Source organism: Tachyglossus aculeatus, chromosome 5 (genome assembly GCF_015852505.1).
Source record: "Tachyglossus aculeatus isolate mTacAcu1 chromosome 5, mTacAcu1.pri, whole genome shotgun sequence".
Taxonomy (NCBI): Eukaryota; Metazoa; Chordata; class Mammalia; order Monotremata; family Tachyglossidae; genus Tachyglossus; species Tachyglossus aculeatus.
In genome coordinates this window covers 20,032,808-20,054,063 of record NC_052070.1, presented here as the reverse complement: position 1 = coordinate 20,054,063, position 21,256 = coordinate 20,032,808, and the positions used below count along the sequence as shown (strand labels likewise).

Below are 21,256 nucleotides of genomic sequence, written 5' to 3'. Positions count from 1 at the left end.
GGGACCAAAATAGTCCCAAGGGGGTCTAGCCAACTGCAGTGCTACAAAATGTTACGACATTGCCATCGGACTTTCAAGCTAGCCCAATGGTCTGGCAAATGCCAATCTACTGGCCAACAGATGACTAAATAAAGTAGGAAGGACTGGTCCATCGTAACTAACTGGCATTCTCCGGATTCCTACTTCCAGACGAAGGTCCCAAGCGGCCCGTTGTAAAGAAAGACTCAATAGCCTTCACCGTGGCAGCCCTCAAACCACACATGAGTTTTAGGAAACAGACCTACCTGCGAACTCTCACTAAAAGCCTGGATGCTTTCCCTAACAATTCTACTGCCTGCCGCAAGCGTTCTTCATTCTTGAGGAGTAGAAGAAAACAGACGTTAGCAAAGTTAACCAAAAGCCATATCCGGTCACGTCGCACACTGATTCCACATTCAAATCTGCCCCGTAACTCAAGCAACTCTCCGAGGGAAAACGGTCTCTGGGAGAAGGACAGAGTTGTGATGTGAAATTGGGAGTCTACTTCTAAAATCATTCCCTTCGACTGGATCCTCTGGGGCCGGCTTCAGTAAATCAGTTCCAGGGAGGCGAATGCAAAGGTACTTTCTTGTGACGTGACAGGGACTATCACTTAGTACAGCGCTCTGCACACAGTAAGTGCTCAATAAATACGAATGCAAAGGTACTTTCTTGTGACGTGATAGGGCCTATCACTTAGTACAGCGCTCTGCACACAGTAAGTGCTCAATAAATACGAATGCAAAGGTACTTTCTTGTGACGTGATAGGGACTATCACTTAGTACAGCGCTCTGCACACAGTAAGTGCTCAATAAATACGAATGCAAAGGTACTTTCTTGTGACGTGATAGGGCCTATCACTTAGTACAGCGCTCTGCACACAGTAAGTGCTCAATAAATACGAATGCAAAGGTACTTTCTTGTGACGTGATAGGGACTATCACTTAGTACAGTGCTCTGCACACAGTAATACGATTGACGATGACTAGTTGGGAGGTGAGCCTGGTGTCACTCGCGAAATCAAAGAGAAGCAACACTTACTTCAAACACATTTGCCGTCTGTTGATAAAGCTGAACCGCCTTTTCTGGATTGACATTTTCTATCAGCCTGAATTAGACGTGAAAACACGATCATGGAGCTCATCTTCTAAAAAAATATCCAAGCGCCACCAAACCACAATGCCCTCCCCGACCTGAAATCTCTTGGAGCAAGGCCTGGTCACTCACTTTCCTGCCCTTTCCAGAGCCATCGCTGCCGTGTCAGGAGTCCCGTTCTCCAGATACATCACGCTGGCCTTCTCGATCAGATGAACCGCTTCAGGGAGCTTCTGCATCTCCTTTAGCCACATGGCGAAAGACACATCAGGGTGAAGGACGACATCATCATCATCAATCGTATTTACTGAGCGCTTACTGGGCGCAGAGCACTGTACTAAGCGCTTGGGAAGTACAAATTGGCAACATCTAGAGACGGTCCCTACCCAACAGTGGGCTCACAGTCTAAAAGCCGACATAAGGTGAAAGAACACGCGACCTACATTTCACCGAGTTCCACCGAATGAAAGCAGTGTGGCCCCGTGGAAAGGGTGAAGGCTTGGGAGTCGGAAGGAGCTGGGTTCTAATTCTGCCTCTGCCATTTGTCTAGTGTGTGACCTTGGGCGAGTCACTCAACTTCTCGATGCCTCAGTTCCCTCAACTGAAATATGGAGATTAAGACTGTGAGCCCCACGTGAGACTGTATTCAAACCTGACAAAAACTCGTATCTAGGCCCACACTTAGAACAGGGCTTGACACACCGTAAACACTTGAATACCATGAAAAAAAAATGAAAGAAATGCAAGTTTTTCTAAATAGTTACAAAAAGCTTCCCTCAAGTTCAGTATTTGCCCAAGACAAAATGGTTCTACTCCCACTCGTTCCACATTTAATAAAAAGGGGGGGAAACCGCTTAGATTCTAAGGTAGCTAGCGCTTTTAAAATGCTTTTTTTTTGTGATTAAATAATCAACCACACATTCTAAATGTCAATTCTGGCAGCTCCGGCCCCAGGTGCGAGAGCTGGGGTACCTGCGATGGAAAGATCCGTACACACCTTTGATTATAAACAGTGACTTTCCGACTTGTTTGCTTTCTGAACTCTGCCCTTTCTAATCTGTCTCCTTGACATATCTCTGCCCACTCTCTGCCTACATTCAGAATGAAAAGTTGGCCCTCATGCACCTCAAAAACCAGATCAGTCGGCTACTTTTCAGTATTAGTACTTACAGAGAGACCATTAGGCACAGTACACTCGACTAAGCAGTTGAGTACAACTGAGTTCTTAAGTGCTGGATTTGGTTGATAGTTTATATGGCATGGTGTAATGGAAAATTAACTGGGGAGGACTTGTTGGAGGAAGAGATGCGATTTTAGGGGAGCTATGAATCAATCAATGGCATTTATTGAGTGTTTACTGGGTGTAGAGCACAGTACTAAGTGCTTAACAGAGTAAAATAAAACACGCTTCCTACCCACAAGGAGTTTACAGTCTAGAGGGGGAGACAGACATTAATATAAATACATGAATTATGGCGATGTACATTAAGTGCTGTGGGGCAGAGGGTGGATGAATATCGTCTGCTTAAAGGGTAACGTGGGGAGAACTGCGGTCTGTCAAATTTGGGAAAGGAAGAAGTGCCAAGGCTGGGGAACAGCGTGAGGATGGAGGTGGGAGGGTTGACAGTGAGGAACAAGGTGGCTGGCTTGAGATGACGACGACGGTATTTTTTTAAGCAGTTACTAAGTGCCGAGCACTGTCCTAAGACCTGTGTCCCCTTAGAATGTGTGGTTGATTATTTAATCACCAAAAAAAGCATTTTAAAAGCGCTAGCTACCTTCGAATCTAAGAGGTTCTCCCCCCCCTTTTTATTAAATGTGGAACGAGTGGGAGTGCAATCATTTTGTCTTGGGCAAATACTAAACTTGAGGGAAGCTTTTTGTGACTATTTAGAAAAACTTGCATTTCTTTCATTTTTTTTTCCACGGTATTCAAGTGTTTACTGTGTGTCAAGCCCTGTCCTGAGGCTGTCCCCTGTGGGGCTCACAGTCTTCATCCCCATTTTACAGATGAGGCAACAGACACAGAGAGGTTAAGTGACTTGCCCAAGGTCACACAGCACACAAGTGGCAGAGTCGGGATTAGAACCTGACTCCCAAGCCCATGCTCGGACCAGGGAATCGAGCTGGGGAAGAGTAGATGAAGAGAGCAGATAAGTAGCAGCGTGGCTCAGTGGAAAGAGCCCGGGCTTTGGAGTCAGAGGTCGTGGGTTCAAATCCCGGCTCCGCCGCTTGTCAGCTGTGTGACGCTGGGCAAGTCACTTCACTTCTCTGGGCCTCAGTTCCCTCATCTGTAAAATGGGGATGAATAATAATAATAATGATGGCATTTGTTAAGCGCTTACTATGTGCAGAGCACTGTTCTAAGCGCTGGGGGGGATACAAGGTGATCAAGTTGTCCCACGTGGGGCTCACAGTCTTAATCCCCATTTTACAGATGAGGGAACTGAGGCTCACAGAAGTGAAGTGACTTGCCCAAGGTCATACAGCAGACATGTGGCGGAGCCGGGATTCGAACCCATGACCTCTGACTCCAAAGCCCGGGCTCTTTCCAATGAGCCACGCTGCTTCTCAGGACTGTGAGCCCCTCGTGGGACAACCTGATTACCTTGTATCTACCCCAGCGCTTAGAGCAGTGCTTTGCACATAGTAAGCGCTTATCAAATACCAACATTATTATAAGTACGGTTGGGTAGGTTGGTGGAGAGCCTTGAAGGCGATCGTGAGGAGTTATTGTTGCTGAGAGGAGACACAAGTCAGTGGAGGGTCGAGATGTGGACAGAGCAACTCCTCAACATATTGATCGTATTTGTTAAGTGCTTACTATGCGCCAGGCACTGTACTAAGCACTGAGAAGGATACAAGCGGATCGAGTTGGACACAGTCCCTGTCCCGCGTGGGGCTCCCAGTCTCAATCCCCATTTTACGGAGGAGGCACAGAGAAAGGAAGCAACTTGCCCAAGGTCACACAGCAGCCAATTGGAGACGCAGCGTGGCTCAGTGGAAAGAGCCCGGGCTTTGGAGTCAGAGGTCACGGGTTCAAATCCCGGCTCTGCCAACTGTCAGCTGGGTGACTCTGGGCAAGTCACTTAATCAATCAATCGTATTTATTGAGCGCTTACTGTGTGCAGAGCACCGTACTAAGCACTTGGGAAGTACAAGCTTGCAACATATAGAGACAGCCCCTACCCAACAGTGGGCTCACAGTCTAAAAGGTGAATTTTAACTTCTCTGTGCCTCAGTTACCTCATCTGTAAAATGGGGATTAAGACTGTGAGCCCCCTGTGGGACGACCTGATCACCTTGTAACCTTTCCCAGTGCTTAGAACAGGGCTTTGCACATAGTAAGCGCTTAACAAATACCATTAAAAAAAAAAAAGAAAGCGGTGGAGCCGGGATTAGAACCCGAGACCTTCCGACTCTCGGCCCGTGCTCTATCCACTACGCCATGCTGCTCCTCTTTGATCCACGCGGCAGCAAGTACTATGGATCGGAGGGAGGAGAATCTGAGGGCAGGGAGACCAGAGGAGAGGCTAACGTAGTCGCCTAACTGTGTTATAATCACTGCTGGTACTGGGTAGTGACAGTATCAGGGGAGGAAAAGGTGATTCCAAGAGACGTCGTGAAGAAAAAAACTGGCAAAATTCGGAACAGACTGAATGTAAGAGTTGAAAGACAGAAAGGGGAAAAAGGACACCAACTGGGACAGGGAAGAGACAGTATCAGGGGAGGAAAAGGCGATTCCAAGAGACGTCGTGAAGAAAAAACTGGCAGAATTCGGAAAAGACTGAATGAAAGAGTCGAAAGACAGAAAGGGGAAAAAAGGACACCAACTGGGACAGGGAAGATGGGAATGTTAGGAAGAGGGGTGGGGTTGGGGGGGAAAAAGATGTGGTGTTCTGTTTTATCCAGGTTGAGTTTGAGATGTGGCAGGAAATCCAACTGGAGATGTGCCAGAGGCAAAGAGATGTAGGACTGCAGGTCTCAGTGGAAAGAGCCCGGGCTTGGGAGTCAGAGGTCATGGGTTCTAATCCCGGGCCCGCCACATGCCTGCTGTGTGACCTCGGGCAAGTCACTTCACTTCTCTGAGCCTCAGTTACCTCCCCTGTAAAAGGGGGATGAAGACTGTGAGCCCCACATGGGGCAACCTGATAACCTTGTATCCCCACTCAGCGCTTAGAACAGTGCTTTGCACATAGTAAGCGCTTAACAAATGCCATCACTATTATTAAGTGGTCAGGCATCACTATTATTATTATAAGTGGTCAGGGCTAGAGAGTTAGATTCAAGAGTCAGATTTATTCATTCAGATTCAGATTTATTCTGCCCATCCGCCAAGCTAGCTCTCTTCCTCCCTTCAAGGCCCTACTGAGAGCTCACCTCCTCCAGGAGGCCTTCCCAGACTGAGCCCCTTCCTTCCTCTCCCCATCGTCCCCCTCTCCATCCCCCCATCTTCCCTCCTTCCCTTCCCCACAGCACCTGTATATATGTTTGTACATATTTATTACTCTATTTTACTTGTACATATCTATCCTATTTATTTTATTTTGTTGGTATGTTTGGTTTTGTTCTCTGTCTCCCCCTTCTAGACTGTGAGCCCACTGTTGGGTAGGGACTGTCTCTATTATATGTTGCCAACTTGTACTTCCCAAGCGCTTAGTACAGTGCTCTGCACACAGTAAGCGTTCGATAAATACGATTGATTGATTGATGAAGTGCCTTGGTCATTTTACTCACACGGCTTCACTAGCCTGGAACCCCCCCTACCCGCCCCAACCCCCAAAACGAAGAAACTACAATTTTCCACATAAAAAAGCCTTCCTAAAACCCCACCCCCTCCAACAAGCCTTCCTCGATTAACTCCCAACACACCAAGTTACGGCAACCCAATATAGTTGTTCTTTGCCCTGAAAAAGGGAAATTCACCTGGGAACTTTGTCTACTAACTCTGTTACACTGTACTGGCCCGAGCACTCAGCACAGTATTATGCACCCAGTAAGCACTCCATATATACGGATGATTGTGAATGTGTGTTTGTGTGCGTGAGTGAGGGATGGAAAAGCTCAGCACAGGCCCCAGCAGTCCCACTCACCCTGCGCACACAAAAAAGCCGTCCCCTTTATTGGGTTTTCCCTCGTCCCTCATCTTTTGCTCCTCATGGAGACTTGGCGAGAAAGAGAACCTCCTTTCTTAATTACAGAATAGGATGCTGGTTTATCCTTGACAACCGACTCCCAGTATTCAGCCTGGCTGCAGCGTTGTCCGTGTTCTTAAAACTTTTCCTCTACACTCTTTGCTTTTGGTTTCCCAGTTTCACTTCCTCATACGGCAGCTGTTCAGGTATCCTTCGCCGTATGTGTCCCCATCAGTGTTTAGGTAAACATACAAACAGCAGGAGATGGCAACCCAAAAGGCAACATTAGCAGTTCCACATTACTCTGCTGTAGCACCTGAGTATATGTACGTGATCAATTGCTCTATTTGTAAATATTTTTACATCCGTCTCCCCAACTAGTACGCTGGAAACACGTCTGTTAGTTCCGCTGTAAAATACAGTCCACCGCGCCCATAACGTTCAATAAAATACCACTGCCGCCACTACCAGTAAAATCTGAATACCTCAAATTGTCAACACTGGTATTTATACAGTCCACTGCGCCCATAACATTCAATAAAATACCACTGCCGCCACTACCAGTTAAATCTGAATACCTCAGATTGTCGACACTGGTATTTATTGAGCTCTTACTTCATGCAGAGTAGTGAACTAATACGCGCTTATTCATACCCAGATTTAGAAAGCAAAATCGAATATAATAAGAATAATGATGATGGCATTTATTAAGCGCTTACTATGTGCAAAGCACTGTTCGAAGCACTGGAGAGGTTACAAGGTGAGCAGGCTGTCCCACAGTGGGGCTCACAGTTTTAATCCCCATTTTTCCAGATGAGGGAATTGAGGCCCAGAGAAGTGAAATGACTTGCCCAAAAGTCACACAGCTGGCAGTTGGCGGAGCCGGGATTTGAACCCATGATCTCTGACTCCAAAGCCCGGGCTCTTTCCACTGAGCCGTGTCATACCTAAAAAAAATAAAGCGTACAGGAATTCCTGCTAGAACATGACTTTTTTAGAGCGTGATTTAGATCGAATACAATGGGAGAACAGGAAAATGAGGTTACCAGTACATGAACCAGAACTGGTTAAATTTTGATGCAGCTCTTCCAGGAATGCTTTTTCAAGCAAAAGAAGGTGATTGAGTTTAATCCTGTTACCAGAAGGTCATTAGTGGCACTTCAAAGGGAACCTGCTGCAACTATTAAAAATTCATTGTTCAAAAATTAACTTTAACCAGTGCAAATTTGTTTTCTGTGAGGAGCTAAATTTTGGAGAGTTGTCAGAAAAATGTGAAATTCACTTTTATGTCTCATAAAGCATAAAGTAAGCTCAGTGGGTGCCAATACACTTGGCCGATGAGCTGGACAAGACATTTTGTCCCAACCCCAAAGAAGTGCTGTAGGAAGCTTGGGCCACATTATGTCAATTATACTAAAGACAATGGAAAAGGATACAGAATGGCAACTACCACCAAGCATTTTTTCTGTTAAAAAACAAATTGGTCTACTTGGATGGTGGTTTTTTTCAGTTCAAGACAGAAAATGATAACAATATTACCTTGCTTTTTGCATGGCTTTTATTTTTCCCCGGGGCTTTCACATCAATGATTTCATTCTATTCTTATAACAGCCTGGTGAGGCAGGGAAAGAGGCAGGTATTATTACCACCATTTTACAGATGAGAAAACCGAGGCCCCGGAGTTTTGTTTTTTTAAATGGTATTTGTTAAGTGCTTATTATGTGGGTGTGTTTAGGGGCTAGCAGCAGCAACCCTGTACCCCTCCCCATTGCTCCCCCTTTAAGACTGTGAGCCCACTGTTGGGTAGGGACTGTCTCTATATGTTGCCAACTTGTACTTCCCAAGCGCTTAGTACAGTGCTCTGCACACAGTAAGCGCTCAATAAATACGATTGATTGATTGAGAGGGGTGTGAACTCAGCCCTATGCCCTGTTCAATTCAGGTGCCAACTGTTTTCCTTTCAGGAACATTTTCTGAATGGTCCTAACAAAATGCTATTTCATCTTGAAAGGACTCTGCAGAATGCTAAACTTGGTTCTTGCCTCTGAGGTGGTTAACCAAAGAGGGGTGGTTATTCCTCAGAGTCTAGTTTGGGGTAGCTAACTCAGCCTGAATTTGGAAGTGTAGGCCTTAATTCCAGCAACATCGAGGTCAGCAGAGGGGTGTTGGGATTGGAGAGCGCTGATGTAAGTGATTTGGGGCAGACTAAGTCCTCCTTTCCTCTTCTCCCACTCCCTTCTGCGTCGCTCTGACTTGTTCCCTTTATTCATCCCCCGCCCAGACTCACAGCATTTAAGCCCTTATCTGTCATTTATTTATTTATATTAATGCCTATCTCCCCCTCTAGGCAGTAAGTTCGTTGTAGGCAGGGAATTCATTCATTCATTCGTATTTATTGAGCGCTTACTGTGTGCAGAGCACTGGACTAAGCGCTTGGGAAGTACAAGTCGGCAACGTATAGAGACGGTCCCTACCCAACAACGGGCTCACAGTCTAGACGAGGGAGACACACACCAAAACAAAACAAGGAGACAGGTGTCAAAACCGTCAGAATAAACAGAATTATAGCTATATGCACATCATTAATAAGATAGAGTAATAAATATGTACAAGTAAAATAAAGTAATAAATATGTACAAATATATACAAGTGCTGTGGGGAGGGGAAGGGGGTAGGGCAGAGGGAGGGAGAGGGGCGATGGGGAGCGGAGGAAAAAGGGGGCTCAGTCTGGGAAGGCCTCCTGGAGGAGATGAGCTCTCAGTAGGGCTTTGAAGGGAGGAAGAGAGCTAGCTTGGCAGATGTGCGGAGGGAGGGCATTCCAGGCCCAGGGAAGGACGTGGGCAGGGGGTCGATGGCGGGAAAGGCGAGAACGAGGCACAGTGAGGAGGTTAGCGGCAGAGGAGTGGAGGGTGCGGGCTGGGCTGGAGAAGGAGAGAAGGGAGGTGTGGTAGGAGGAGGCGAGGTGATGGACAGCCTTGAAGCTGAGGGTGAGGAGTTTTTGCTTGATTTATAGGTTGACAGGCAACCACTGGAGATTTTTGAGGAGGGGAGTGACATGCCCAGAGCGTTTCTGCACAAAGATGATCCGGGCAGCAGCATGAAGTATAGACTGAAGTGGGGAGAGACAGGAGGATGGGAGATCAGAGAGGAGGCTGATGCAGTAATCCAGTTGGGATAGGATGAGAAATTGAACCAGCAAGGTAGCGGTTTGGATGGAGAGGAAAGGGCGGATCTTGGTGATGTTGTGGAGGTGAGACCGGCAGGTTGTGGTGACGGACTGGATGTGTAGAATGAATGAGAGAGCGGAGTCAACGATGACACCAAGGTCGCGGGCTTGTGAGACGGGAAGGATGGTAGTGCCGTCTACAGTGATGGGACAGCCGGAGAGGACAGGGTTTGGGAGGGAAGATAAGGAGCTGAATCTTAGACATGTTGAGTTTTAGATGGCGGGTAGACATCCAGATGGAGATGTCCTGAAGGCTGGAGGATATACGAGCCTGGAGGGAGGGAGAGAGAGCAGGGGTGGAGATGTAGATTTGGGTATCATCAGCACAGAGATGGTAGTTGAAGCCATGGGAGCGAATGAGTATCCCAAGGGAGTGAATATAGATAGCAAATAGAAGGGGACCAAGAACTGAATGAATGTCCAAGAAGGGAATGTCTGCGCTACGTTGTTATACTGTACTCTTCCAAGCGCTTAATACAGTGCTCTGCATACAGTAAGCACTCAATAAAGATGACTGACTGAATGACTAAGCGCTGGGGTAGATACAAGATAACCAGGCTGGACACGGTCCCTTGTTCCACATGGGGTTCACAACCTTAATCCCCATTTTACAAATGAGGTAACAAGTGGAGAAGTTAAGGGACTTGCCCAAGGTCACACAGCAGACAGGTACCAAAGCCAGGCCCTAAAACGCAGGTCCTTCTGACAACCAGGCCGCCGCTCTATCCACTAAGCCCCGCTGCTTCGTGCTTATCCAAGGTCACTTACCAGGCCAGTGGCAGAGCTGAGACTCGAACCCAGGTCTCCGGACTCCCGGCAAGTGCTCTCCCCACTAGGCCTCTCCGAGGCCTGATTACGGTCTTGACAGAAACTGCTTGTCTTCCTACTTCATCATCATCATCAATCGTATTTATTGAGCGCTTACTATGTGCAGAGCACTGTACTAAGCGCTGGGGAAGTACAAATTGGCAACATTTAGAGACAGTCCCTACCCAACAGTTTTGTTACCAATTAAGTGGCTCACATGGTGGATGCACTTTGTCTACTAGCAGAAGAAACTCAATCCTCTTTCTGGCTTTCAGAAGAGAGGCAGTTTCAGCCCAAACTCCTTCTGTCAATGCAGCTGGAGTCAGAAGTGGGTATTTGAAGCCCCCTGACTGGGCAATGAGATGCTACCACTGAAAAGATCTATTTCTTCCCTTTACAACACAAGGGAAATGTAAAGTGAAAGGAGTTTACAATAACATAATAACAATTAGGGATGCACAAGTTGGGAAGTGTGAAGCCTGAGATTTCCTGTAGCATTATGCCCTTGCCGGTTAACTGAATGTGAATCCCCTTTCTCATTCTCACTCCTCCCCACTGAGCAGTGCATTTTGAAAAGTTTAGGTTTACAATGTGGTACCCAATGGACAAATTAGCACTGGTTGAAAAACTCACATTTTGGCATGTGAGAACTGATTTTTTTTTAACCTAACCCAAGGTGGGCATTTAATATTCTGAACAAATCATAGCCTACACAGTAAAAGTCACATTTACTCCTGTAGCCGTTTTGACACTCCAAAATACTGACCTTCAACATCATACCAGCTTGTTCGTAAGCTCTGCAAAGGAAGAGAAAATGCATTTTCTTCAGGTAGGATCTGAATTCAGTTATCATCAGATGCAACTGATGACCTCAGAGTCAATCAGCTCATACACCACTCTCCCCTAAAAGTTTCTCATATATGAATCTCCACTCTTTCCCCCAACTACACACTTCAGAGCGAGGCAGATGAAAAAAAAGAACCGAGCAGCAATCCATAGCAAAATAAATGTAGGAGAAAACTTCCAGATCCCATTATGCCATGTATAACAGATGAGAGTAACATTAAGGTCTATATGAGCCTCAAGGGAGGAAGAAAAATGTATTCTATTTGACCTCTAAACATAAAGGTGTATAAAAACCATACTCTAAATAATTTGTGCATATGTAATATAAAAGCATTGGAACCAAATTAAATATTAATGCATTTTATCTACAGTTTTCTTGTAAATTGCAACCGGGGCAAACAGAAAGAGGAATTGTTCTCTTTACCCCCTCCAGGATTGAGAGTCCAGAGGGGAATAGGATCAGTGTCTACACATAAAGGTGTGTAAAAACCATACTCTAATATGTGCATATGTAATATAAAAACATTGGAACCAAATTAAATATTAATGCATTTTATCTACAGTTTTCTTGTAAATTGCAACTGGGGCAAACAGAAAGAGGAATTGTTCTCTTTACCCCCTCCAGGATTGAGAGTCCAGAGGGGAATAGGATCAGTGTCTGATCTCGATATATCCATCAACCCCAGCACTTAATAACTACTACACTTATAACTTAAATCCACCTAAAGAGAATCCAAGGTCTGCAGACATATGCTGGAATACACTATATTTTGGTAAATGTTTATTTCAGGAATTAAAGAAGTGTATGTAAGAAAATGAGGAGTATAGAACATTTACTTACTTGGCAGCATGGAAAAGGCTGAATTCAAGAAACTCAAAGTTAAGGTAAAAATCAAAATCTCTGCTGACTTCCTAGACCTTGAGCAGCTGTATATATATATATATATGAGCAAAAATTTGATAACTATTTTTTAAAACATAGCAAACGTAACGAAGTGCTGGTGAAAAGAGCAAGACTGCATTTAAAAAGAACTGTTGCAGTGCCTAAGAATGGGAAATACCAACTTCGTACTCTGATGGACTGGTGGTATCTTCTGTTAACCACGTGTTATCTTTTTGCAACAAAGAACTTTTGCTACAGATTATTTTAAATATTAGCCTTCATATTTTCAGCAGAATCACAAGAGCTGCATATTTCTAGTGTCATTGGTTTTAAAGAGCTCAGCACGGCTTCCCATCCCAGGCCCATCACCAGCTTTTGTTAACATCGAAAAGTGAACATTTTGCCACATAACAGGTTTTCCAAAGATCTAATGGTCCAATTCACTCCCTTCGTGGCTCTGGACTACTTTTAGAGAAGCAGCGTGGCTTAGTGGAAAGGACACGGGCTTGGGGGTCAGAGGTAGTGGGTTCGAATCCCGGCTCCACCACTAGTCTGCTGTGTGACTTTGGGCAAGCCACTTAACTTCTCTGGGCCTCAGTTACCTCATCTGGAAAATGGGGATTAAGACTGTGAGCCCCACGTGGGACAACCTGATTACCCTGTATCTATCCCAGTGCTTAGAACAGTGCTTGGCACTTAGTAAGCGCTTAACAAATGCCAAAATTATAATTATTATTACTTTTACTTGCCTAGTCCAACCTGGAGACAGGACATAAACAGAACTCCAGAATAACCAAATCAACACCCACAGATAACAGACATCTGAGTCACTCGGAACACTTTGGGAATTATATTGTGAACACAAAATAACACTCTTCCTGAGGAGGAGGCATTAAAATAAACAGCCTTTTGAAGGGGCACAAAATGTTGGTGCTTGCATTTGTTTTCAGGGCTACGCATCTATACCAGAAGGAGAAAGCTGTTAATTCTCTGGAACAGATCGCTCAATTTGAGGTGAAAAGATACGCTCTGTTATTCTCGTGGGCTGCAGCTTCTCGCAGACAGGCATCTTTGGCTTGCTCAAACTGCTTGGCATTTTTAAAAGCAACAGCTGAAATAAAGCAAAAAAAAAAAAGGTCTTTTCATTTTCTAGCATGAATCTCCACTATTAATCTCTACAGCCACTGAAGGAAGCTTCAGGAAAGCAGACCTTTTTACGGTATTTGTTAAGCCACTACTACGTGTCGAGGACTGCTCTTAGCGTGAGATAATTCATTTTCTGTTTTAAATAAGGGATTTCTATTAGAGGTTATTTTTAATGGTGTCGATTATTGCGTTTTCACCAGAAATAGCCAATCCTTTTTAGCTGCTTCTTTTCTGAGCAGTGTACATGCGGTTCTCTTCAATGATGCAGGAACTACTGCTGCAGAGATTGCTTTCTTAGCTCCTGGAATCTAAAGCGTTGCGGCTAGAAATCAGAACAACATGACCCTCATTTGTCCAAAAGATGCCCACCCCCAACCCCTTGGGGAATATTTAGAGAAGATGAGGGGATTCTTTCTCTCACGATTAAATGCTCTTCCCACCCTACCCACACTCTCCCTGAGAATGTACTCTCCCTTTCAGTTCCAGCAGCACAGCAGTATACCACCTGAGTTGTAAAGGAGAATCACCCCACCAGGATTCCTTTTCCCAACTGGGCTAAAGCCTGGACGGAATAACTGTTTCCCAATGAATAATAATAATAATAATAATAATAATAATGACAATAATAATAATAATGGCATTTATTAAGCGCTTACTATTTGCAAAGCGCTTATGCAAGACAGGGTACCACCCCACCAACCATCTCCCAAAGCTAAATCATCCCTAATCGCCTGGGAGGCATCCAATCAAACCAGTTCCTGCTCTTCCCACTTCAATGTGGTGCACTGATTGCGTCTCACCTGCCTCCTCTCTCCCACTCCCCCTTCCCATAAATCTGTATTACTCCCCCATAGAGACCTCCGCTCTCTCGACCCCATCCATCTCTTTCAGCGCATCACACCCCACCTAGCCTCCCTACCTACTCATGATGACCAAATAAATGCTCTCAACTCCACCCTCTTAACTCAACTCACTTGCTCCCCTAACACTTTGTTCATTCATTCATTCATTCAATCGTATTTATTGAGCACTTACTGTGTGCAGAGCACTGTACTAAGCGCTTGGGAAGTACAGTTGGCAACATATAGAGACGGTACCTACCCAACAGTGGGCTCACAGTCTAGAAGGGGGAGATAGAGAACAAAACATATTAACAAAATAAGTAGAATAAATATGTACAACTAAAATAGAGTAATAAATATGTACAAACATATATACATATATACAGGTGCTGTGGGGAAGGAGGTATGGCGGGGGGGATGGAGAGGAGGAGGAGGGGGAGAGGAAGGAGGGGGCTCAGTCTGGGAAGGCCTCCTGGAGGAGGTGAGCTCTCAGTAGGGCCTTGAAGGGAGGAAGAGAGCTAGCTTGGCAGATGGGCAGAGGGAGGGCATTCCAGGCCCGGGGGAGGACGTGGGCCGGGGGTCGATGGCGGGACAGGCGAGAACGAGGTACGGTGAGGAGATCAGCGGCAGAGGAGCGGAGGGTGCGGGCTGGGCTGGAGAAGGAGAGAAGGGAGGTGAGGTAGGAGGGGGCGAGGTGATGGACAGCCTTGAAGCCCAGGGTGAGGAGTTTCTGCCTGATGCATAGGTTGATTGGTAGCCACTGGACATTTTTGAGGGGAGTAACATGCCCAGAACGTTTCTGGATAAAGACAATCTGGGCAGCGGCGTGAAGTTTGGATTGAAGTGGGGAGAGACACGAGGATGGGAGATCAGAGAGAAGGCTGATACAATAATCCAGACGGGATAGGACGAGAGCTTGAACGAGCAGGGTAGCAGTTTGGATGGAGAGGAAAGGGCGGATCTTGGCAATGTTGCGGAGGTGAGACCGGCAGGTTTTGGTGACGGCTTGGATGTGAGGGGTGAACGAGAGAGCGGAGTCGAGGATGACACCAAGGTTGCGGGCTTGTGAGACGGGAAGGATGGCAGTGTCGTCAACAGTGATGGGAAAGTCAGGGAGAGGGCAGGGTTTGGGAGGGAAGACAAGAAGTTCAGTCAGGAGTTCGGCGTTGAGAGCCGGGGGGTTGGAGAAAGGGGGGAGTGACTTTGGGGAGCTCAGACCTGATGGATTTAATTTTATTAATGAAATAGGAGGCCAGATCGTTGGGGGTGAGGGAAGGAGGAGGGGGAGGAACCGAGGGCTTGAGAAGGGAGTTGAATGAATGTACCGAAGAGCTGACGGGGATGATGGGCATGGGTGTCAATAAGGGAGGAGAAATAGTTTTGTCTGGCAGAGGAGAGGGCTGAGTTAAGGCAGGAAAGGATAAATTTGAAGTGAACGAGGTTGGCATGGTGTTTAGACTTTCGCCAGCAGCGTTCGGCAGCTCGAGCATAAGAGCAAAGGAGGCGGACAGTGGCAGTGATCCAGGGCTGTGGGTTAGTGGTCCGAGAGTGGCGAAGGGAAAGGGGAGCGAGTGAGTCTAGCTGAGTAGAAAGGGTACAGCAGTAATCTGATCATCAAGATTGGGTACAGAGGAAAGGGAGGCGAGGTGGGGTGTGAGGTGCTCAGAAAGATGGATGGGGTCAAGAGAGCGGAGAGCTCTGTGAGGGAGTAATATGGATTTACAGGGGAAAGGAGTGTGAGTGAGGAGGCAGGTGAGAAGATTATGATCAGAGAGAGGGATCTTAGAGTTAGTGGGGGTGGACACAGTGCAGCGGTAGGAGATGATGAGGTCGAGGGTGTGACCAAGTTGGTGAGTGGGCGAGGTGGGGTGGAGGAAGAGGTTGGCAGCATCAAGGAGAGATAGAAGGCGGGAGGCAGAGGAGTCACCAGGGATATCCATGTGGATGTTGAACTCTCCGAGGATCAGAGTGGGCATGGAAAAGGAGAGAAGGAAGGTGAGGAAGGGGTCAAAATCGTTAAAGAAGTTGGAGGTGGGGCCGGCAGATGACGGCTACAAGAATCTGGAGGGGGTGGAAGAGGCAAATAATGTGGGCTTCAAAGGAAGGGAAGGAAAGGGAATGGGGAGGAGGGACGGTGCGAAAGCGACATCGGGGGACAAGGAGGAAACCGACACCTCCTCCTTTTCCTGTGAGTCTGGGGGAGTGGGAGAAGAAGAGGCCTGCGCCGGAGAGAGAAGCAGAAGAGACCGTGTCGTCCGGAGACAGCCATGTTTCAGTTAGGGCGAGGAGGAGTAGAGACCTGGAAAGGAATAGGTTCAGGATGAAAGGGATCTTACTTATAACGGAGCGGGGGTTCCAGAGGCCACACTTGGCAGCAGCTGTCGAGGGTGGGGAGGGAGGGGGAAGGGTGCGAGGGGTGGGGAGGGTTTGGATTGGGATGAATTGGCAGGGGCCTGGGTGGGGAGAGTGGGAAGAGGGGTGGTGATGGGAAAGGAGAACTGGGATGGGGTGGGGGTGGGGAGGAGGGGAGGAAGGGGGCTGGGAAGGAGGAGTGGAGGATTGGCACTGGTACAGAGGGATCCTGGGTAGGGGGTGAGGGGGAGGGGTCTTGGTGGGGGAGAGGGAGGGAAAGAACTGGGTGGGAAAGGGGAAGGGGAAGGTGAGGAATGGGAATTGCAGTTGGGAGCAAGGGAACTGAAAGTTCATGGTGAGGTCAGCAGGGCAAGTGACAGCACAGCGGGAGGTTAACAATTGAGATGCAGAAGCGATAAAACAGTACCAATGATATAAACAGGCGATGGCATCACAGGGGGTTGTTAACGATTAACATGCTATGGCAATAATAAAATAAGCAGATGATGTCACAGAAAGCAGATACAAACTATTATGTGCTGGAGCAGGGTGGACCTGTTAAGGCAGGGGTCAAGGAGCAGATACCTGGGGAGAGGAGTGAACAGCCAAGTAGCATGGGAGGGCTGAGTAGGTGCCCTTAATGAGGTTGTCCTTAATGTAACTTGGTGATACCAAGAGCCTTTTTCCCGGGGGAGGGGGGCGGGGAGAGTCAGTCAGGTGGTGCTCTCTCACCACTAACCCATAGCCCCTGCTCACCGCCACTGTCCGCCTCCTTCGCTCGTATGCTCGAACCACTGAACGCTGCTGGAAGAAGTCTAAACACCAGGCCAACCTTGCCACTGTCTGCCTCCTTTGCTCTTATGCTCGAACCACTGAACGCTGCTGGAGGAAGTCTAAACACCAGGCCAACCTTGTTCACTTTAAGTTTATTCTTTCTTGCCTTAAATCTGCCCTCTCCTCTTCCAGGCAAAACTATTTCGCTTGCCTTATTGACACCCATGCCCATCACCCTCGTCAGTTGTTCTGGATATTTAACTCCTTCCTCAGGCCCCCTGTTCCTCCCCCGCCTCCTTCCCTCAATCCCAACAACCTGACCACCTAGTTCATTAGGAAAATCAACACCATCAGGTCTGAGCTCCCCAAAGTCACCCCTCCCCCTTTTCCATCTCCCCTCCTCGATCCTCTCCTCTACTTTCCCATCCTTCCCAGCAGTATCTTCAGAGGAGATCTCCTGCCTCCTCTCAAGTGCCACCCCTTCCACTTGTGCTTCTGACACTTTTCCACCCTTCCCTCCTCCCCTCCTGAACATCCATCTTCAACTGCTAACTCTCCAACAGCTTCTTCCCCTCTGCCTTCAAACATGCCCACGTCTCGCCCATCCTAAAAAAACCCTCCCTTGACCCCAAAACTCCCTCCTACCCTTCCTTTCCAAACTCCTGGAGTGAGTCGCCTGCACTTGCTGCCTCAAATTCCTCTCCTCCAACTCTCTCCTGGACCCGCTCCAATCTGGCTTTTGTCCCCTTCGCTCCACTGAAACCGCCCTCTCAAAGGTCACCAATGACCTCCTCCTTGCCAAATCCAACGACTCCTACTCTATGCTAATCTTCCTCAACCTCTCAGCTGTCTTTGACACTGTTGACCACCGCCTTCTATTCAACACTTTATCCAACCTTGGCTTCACGGACTCCATCCTCTCCTGGTTCTCCTCTTATCTCTCCGGCCGTTCCTTCCCAGTCTCCTTCGCGGACTCCTCCTCCCCTTCCCATCCCCTAACTGTAGGGATTCCTCAAGGATCAGTTCTTGGTCCCCTTCTGTTCTCCATCTATACTCACTCCCTTGGTGAACTCATTCGCTTCCACAACTTCAACTATCACCTCTATGTGGATGATACCCAAATCTACATCGCCACCCCTGCTCTCTCCCCCTCCCTCCAGGCTCGCATCTCCTCCTGCCTTCAGGACATCTCCACCTGGATGTCCACCCGCCACCTAAAACTCAACGTGTCTAAGACTGGGCTTCTTATCTTCCCTCCCAAACCCTGTCCTCTCCCTGACTTTCCCATCACTGTGGATGGCAATACCATCTTTCCCTTCTCACAAGCACTCAACCTTGGTGTCATCCTTGACTCCCGCTCTCTTTCACCCCACACATCCAATCTGTCACCACGACCTGCCGGTCTCACCTCCACAACACTGCCGAGATCTGCTCTTTCCTCTCCATCCAAACCACTACCTTGCTGGTACAATCTCTCATCCTATCCCGGCTGGATTACTGCATCAGCCTCCTTTCTGATCTCCCATCCCCCTGTCTTTCCCCACTTGAGTCTATACTTCACTCTGATGCCTGGATTATCTTTCTACAGAAACGCTCTGGGCATGTCACCCCCCCCCCCACCTCAAAAATCTCCAGTGGTTTCCTAGCAACCTTCATATGCTCTTCATCCCCTCGCCCCCTCCTACCTCACCTCCCTTCTCTCCTTCTCCAGCCCAGCCCGCACCCTCCGCTCCTCTGCCGCTAACCTCCTCACCGTTAGGCCTCGTTCTCACCTGTCCCGCCATCGACCCCCGGCCCACGTCCTCCCCCTGGCCCGGAATGCCCTCCCTCCTCACATCTGCCAAACTAGCTCACTCTCCCCCTTCAAGGCCCTACTGAAAGCTCACCTCCTCCAGGAGGCCTTCCCACACTGAGCCCCCCTTTTCCACTGCTTCTCCTTCCCACCCCATTACCCCTACTCCTTCCCTCTGCTCTATCCCCTTATCCACCTCACAGCACTTGTGTATAAATGTACATATTTATTATTCTATTTATTTTATTAATATGTATATATCTACAATTCTATTTACGTTGATGCTACTGATGCCTGTATACTTGTTTTGTTATCTGCCTCCTCCCTTCTAGACTGTGAGCCCGCTGGGTAGGGACTGTCTCTATTTGTTGCTGAACTGTACTTTCCAAGTGCTTAGTACAGTGCTTTGCACACAGTAAGTGCTCAATAATACGACTGACTGAATGGATGAAATGAATGAATGAGCATGTACAACCTCTGCCTGCCCGCCTCTTGAGCATTTCTCTGCAGATCAGCATTCGGGGGCTGGAGGGGAAGGGACAGGAGGGACTTCAATAATCAACGTGGCGAAGGGTTGAGGCATTTTGGATAGAAAAACGCAGGCATTCAAAGCTTCAGACAACAGCAACGATTTCTGACTGATCCATGGATTTCATTTATCCGTATCATCCCCTGCCCCCGAAACCATAATTAATCTAGATTTGGCTATAATTCCAAAAGAGAAAAACCTATGTAGGAAACAACCATTTAGGCTCCTTCAGAAATCAGCTCAATATGCTCCTTTTGGTCTGTTTTCCAATGCAGTGAAGAGCCACCGGGGAGACCTCCCTGGCCGAAAGTAACTGAAAGAGAAAACTTTGGAAGTCACCCCAATGGACTACTTAATGGACCTGTCCCATGCTGACTAGTGACAGCTTCTCTGCCAGGGCAGGGATCGTGGATACTGACTCCACTGTACTTATCCACATGTTCAGTGCACTGAACGTAGTAGGGGTTCAATGCTGCTGACCCACTGATTCAAGGGCGACAGCTAGACACAAACAATCAGAAGGGAAATAATACACATAATACACAGATAAGGACTGCGAACCAGAAATCTCGCACTTCTAGACTGTAAACTTATTGTGGGCAGGGGATGTGTCTGTTTAGTGTTGTATTGCCCTCTCCCAAGAGCTTAGTACACTGCTCCGCACATAGTAAGGACTCAATAAATACGATTAAATGAAATGGAATAAATATGGCTGACTGAATGGAAGAAAGATTCAGGTATGTTTTCATAAGACCAACCTATTGGCCCAGTGGGGATATCTTTGTCTTATTTGTACCGATGAAAGGTGGCATCTTCCTGCTAAAGGTGTGCCGGGCATAACCTCTGTCCTGGGAGATTGCGCCTTAAGCGCTCAATAAATACGACTGATTGATTATGGAAGTCTCCTAATTGACCTGGGAATCGGCAGCTGGAGCCTGGAGAAGCCGGAGAAGTTTCAAGCTAAGCATTTCCGAGGTGACTCCATCTCTATTAAGGACCTTTCCCAATAATCCTCCGCATTCTTAGAGTTTGCTTCACCATTTGCTATAAAGTCCCTAAGAGCATCTGTAATCAATCAATCATATTTATGGAGCGCTTACTGTGTGCAGAGCACTGTACTAAGCGCTTAACTATGGAACTTATCTGTAGTATCACAGTTACTTATCTGTAACTATGGAACTTATCAAGGCACTGGCATACGTTGCCAGCCTGTAGTTCCCAAGTGCTTAGTACAGTGCTCTGCACACAGTAAGCGCTCAACATATCTATTATTTATTTTATTTTGTTAGTATGTTTGGTTTTGTTCTCTGTCTCCCCCCTTTTAGACTGTGAGCCCACTGTTGGGTAGGGACTGTCTCTATATGTTGCCAATTTGTACTTCCCAAGCGCTTAGTACAGTGCTCTGCACATAGCAAGCGCTCAATAAATACGATTGATGATGATGAATAAATACGATTGGATGAACGAATGAATGGCTTGGCTCGATAACAGGATAAAAAATGACTGCCTTTTATAAATGTTAATGTCTGGAGTATTCACTGACTGCAAAATCGTACTGAACTCCAGGGCTCAAAGTCTTGCTCCGGAACGGTTTACTATTTACACATCGGCACCCGAAGGAGGAGACCGGAAAATCCCCAAATTCCGGTGACTGCCAAGTTATTTCCCCCTTTTAGACTGTGAGCCCACTGCTGGCCTTCCCAGACTGAGCCCCTTCCTTCCTCTCCCCCTCGTCCCCCTCTCCATCCCCCCATCTTACCTCCTTCCCTTCCCCACAGCACCTGTATATATGTACATATGGTTGTACATA

At 47.3% G+C, this 21,256-nt stretch overlaps 1 protein-coding gene across 1 annotated transcript in view; it reads right to left on the bottom strand.

The window, feature by feature from the left end:
- NAPG (NSF attachment protein gamma) overlaps positions 1-21,256 on the bottom strand; it is a 43,277-nt gene that overhangs the window by 13,751 nt on the left and 8,270 nt on the right. Inside the window, exons 3-8 of the mRNA XM_038746249.1 lie at positions 13,038-13,122; positions 11,970-11,987; positions 11,049-11,079; positions 1,247-1,356; positions 1,061-1,127; positions 285-355 (exon numbers count right to left, since the gene is read on the bottom strand). Of these exons, the coding sequence (XP_038602177.1) occupies positions 285-355; positions 1,061-1,127; positions 1,247-1,356; positions 11,049-11,079; positions 11,970-11,987; positions 13,038-13,122 (382 nt within the window). The remainder of the gene's footprint in view (positions 1-284; positions 356-1,060; positions 1,128-1,246; positions 1,357-11,048; positions 11,080-11,969; positions 11,988-13,037; positions 13,123-21,256) is intronic.